The 1,730-nt window shown below is 44.0% G+C and overlaps 1 protein-coding gene across 1 annotated transcript; it reads left to right on the forward strand.

Moving 5' to 3' along the window:
- Positions 1-567: 567 nt before the first annotated feature.
- SCP2D1 (SCP2 sterol binding domain containing 1) lies at positions 568-1,288 on the forward strand. The gene has a single exon (XM_019462755.2). It carries the CDS (start codon positions 620-622, stop codon positions 1,088-1,090), a length of 471 nt encoding a protein of 156 aa, XP_019318300.1. The 5' UTR covers positions 568-619; the 3' UTR covers positions 1,091-1,288.
- The last annotated feature ends 442 nt before the right edge of the window (positions 1,289-1,730 follow it).

A 1,730-nucleotide genomic window follows, 5' to 3' on the forward strand; every position in this document is an offset into this window, starting at 1 on the left:
GTATTATTACATGCAATTATCGTGTGAGGTCAGCAGCATCTTCTATTGATCTTAGGGATATTCCTTTCTCCCCCCTCTCTCACTGTGCCTATGAAACTTTCTGATGCAAGTCCTGGTGCTGATTCTTTCTCTGACCAGCCATTTTTCTCTAAAAGCATTTCCCCTTCCGTCAGCAGCCAGGTAATGCCAAATCCAACATCAGGATCTGTGCATTAAGGATTATCCACTTTTGAAGGAATCAAAATAACTGCTCTCTGAGTTAAGATTGCTACCAGAGATGCCTGCATTGGAAAGACAGAGCTCACATCACCGAAGAACCTTCTGGGGTCCCTTTCTCTTATTCCTAACATGGGGTCCAGAATTTTCCAGACTTGTGAGACTAACAGCCCTGATTGGTTTGAGGGAGTGGTGGTGTGGATATGCCTCACAATTACCTATCTGAGACTTCACCCCATGTCACATTTTAGTATCTGTTTGACCAATAAGACTGCAGCACACACACTGGCCTCATTCCTTGCTTGGGCCTTACCTTTGATGTCACAATCTGACTTATAGATATTAATCTGGCCACAGTTGCTCACAAACCAGATGGCAAGGTCAAGAGGAGCAGCACAGTAAGATGTGGAAGAGAATTGACCATCAACCCAAAATCAAAGCAGGGGATGGACCTCAGGCAGCCCAGCTCAAAGAACTGGGTGCAGCTCAGGAACCTGCCATGTCACACGCTCTAGAGCTGTCAGAATTCCAGAGCTTTCCTGTGTTTGAAGACATTAGCCATCACATCAAAGAAGAGGGGGCCCAACTGGTAAAGAAAGTCAATGCCATCTTTCAGCTGGACATCACCAAAGATGGGAAGACCATTCTGCAGTGGACCATCGATCTGAAGAATGGTTCTGGGGACATGTATCCAGGACCTGCCAGGCTCCCAGCAGACACTATCTTCACAATCCCAGAACCCATCTTTATGGAGTTGGTTTTGGGCAAAATGAACCCTCAGAAGGCTTTCCTTGCTGGCAAGTTCAAAGTGAGTGGCAAAGTTCTGCTTGGTCAGAAGCTGGAGAGGGTTTTCAAAGACTGGGCTAAATTTTAAGCATGTAAAATAACAAGGAAATGATCAGAACTTCTCTCCGATTATGTTGAGCAGAAATCATGCTTGAACTGAAGATTAAAGCAAAAGTATCCATTATTTTTACTCAAATGCTTCCTATTCAAGTTTGATTAATTTTCATGCTGATGTGTTCATTTTTAGTGAGGGTTCTAGAGCAGTAAAGAGTGTTGGAGTACATCACCTAAAATCTTTGTCTTTTTCTTTTTTTAGACTCATGTATGCTATAATGTGCTAGGGTGAAAGCCATACAGAAAAATGGGTGGTTTTGACAGTTGGATTTAGATGCTTTCACGATTGAGTTCCTGAGAAGTTTGTTTGTTTTTTTATGCTTTGGGGAAAGAAGTGCCAACTATCACTGTGTAGGTTTGCATGCCAGTTGGTAACTTGGTTCTTGGAGGAAATTTTAAGTTTGCAGAGCTCTGGGAGGGTGGGCTCCATAGCTGTGTGGGTGGAGCAAGGTCTAGAGGTCTTGGTGTATCATGACTTTGGATGCATTTAATTCCAAGAGAATCCAAGGGCTTGGAAGATGTCCTAGGCTGCTGGATCTTAAACTAGAGCCCATATCATACCACTTGCAAGACTGGTGACAGCCTGCTGGGGTCCACCTCAGGGTTTCAATGCC

Source organism: Panthera pardus, unplaced genomic scaffold (assembly GCF_024362965.1).
Source record: "Panthera pardus isolate Hobbes unplaced genomic scaffold, ASM2436296v1 HiC_scaffold_25, whole genome shotgun sequence".
Lineage (NCBI taxonomy): Eukaryota > Metazoa > Chordata > Mammalia > Carnivora > Felidae > Panthera > Panthera pardus.

Bases quoted from the DNA above. Each gene is read 5' to 3' on its own strand.
- SCP2D1 (XM_019462755.2), top strand. From the start codon at position 620: ATGTGGAAGAGAATTGACCATCAACCCAAAATCAAAGCAGGGGATGGA.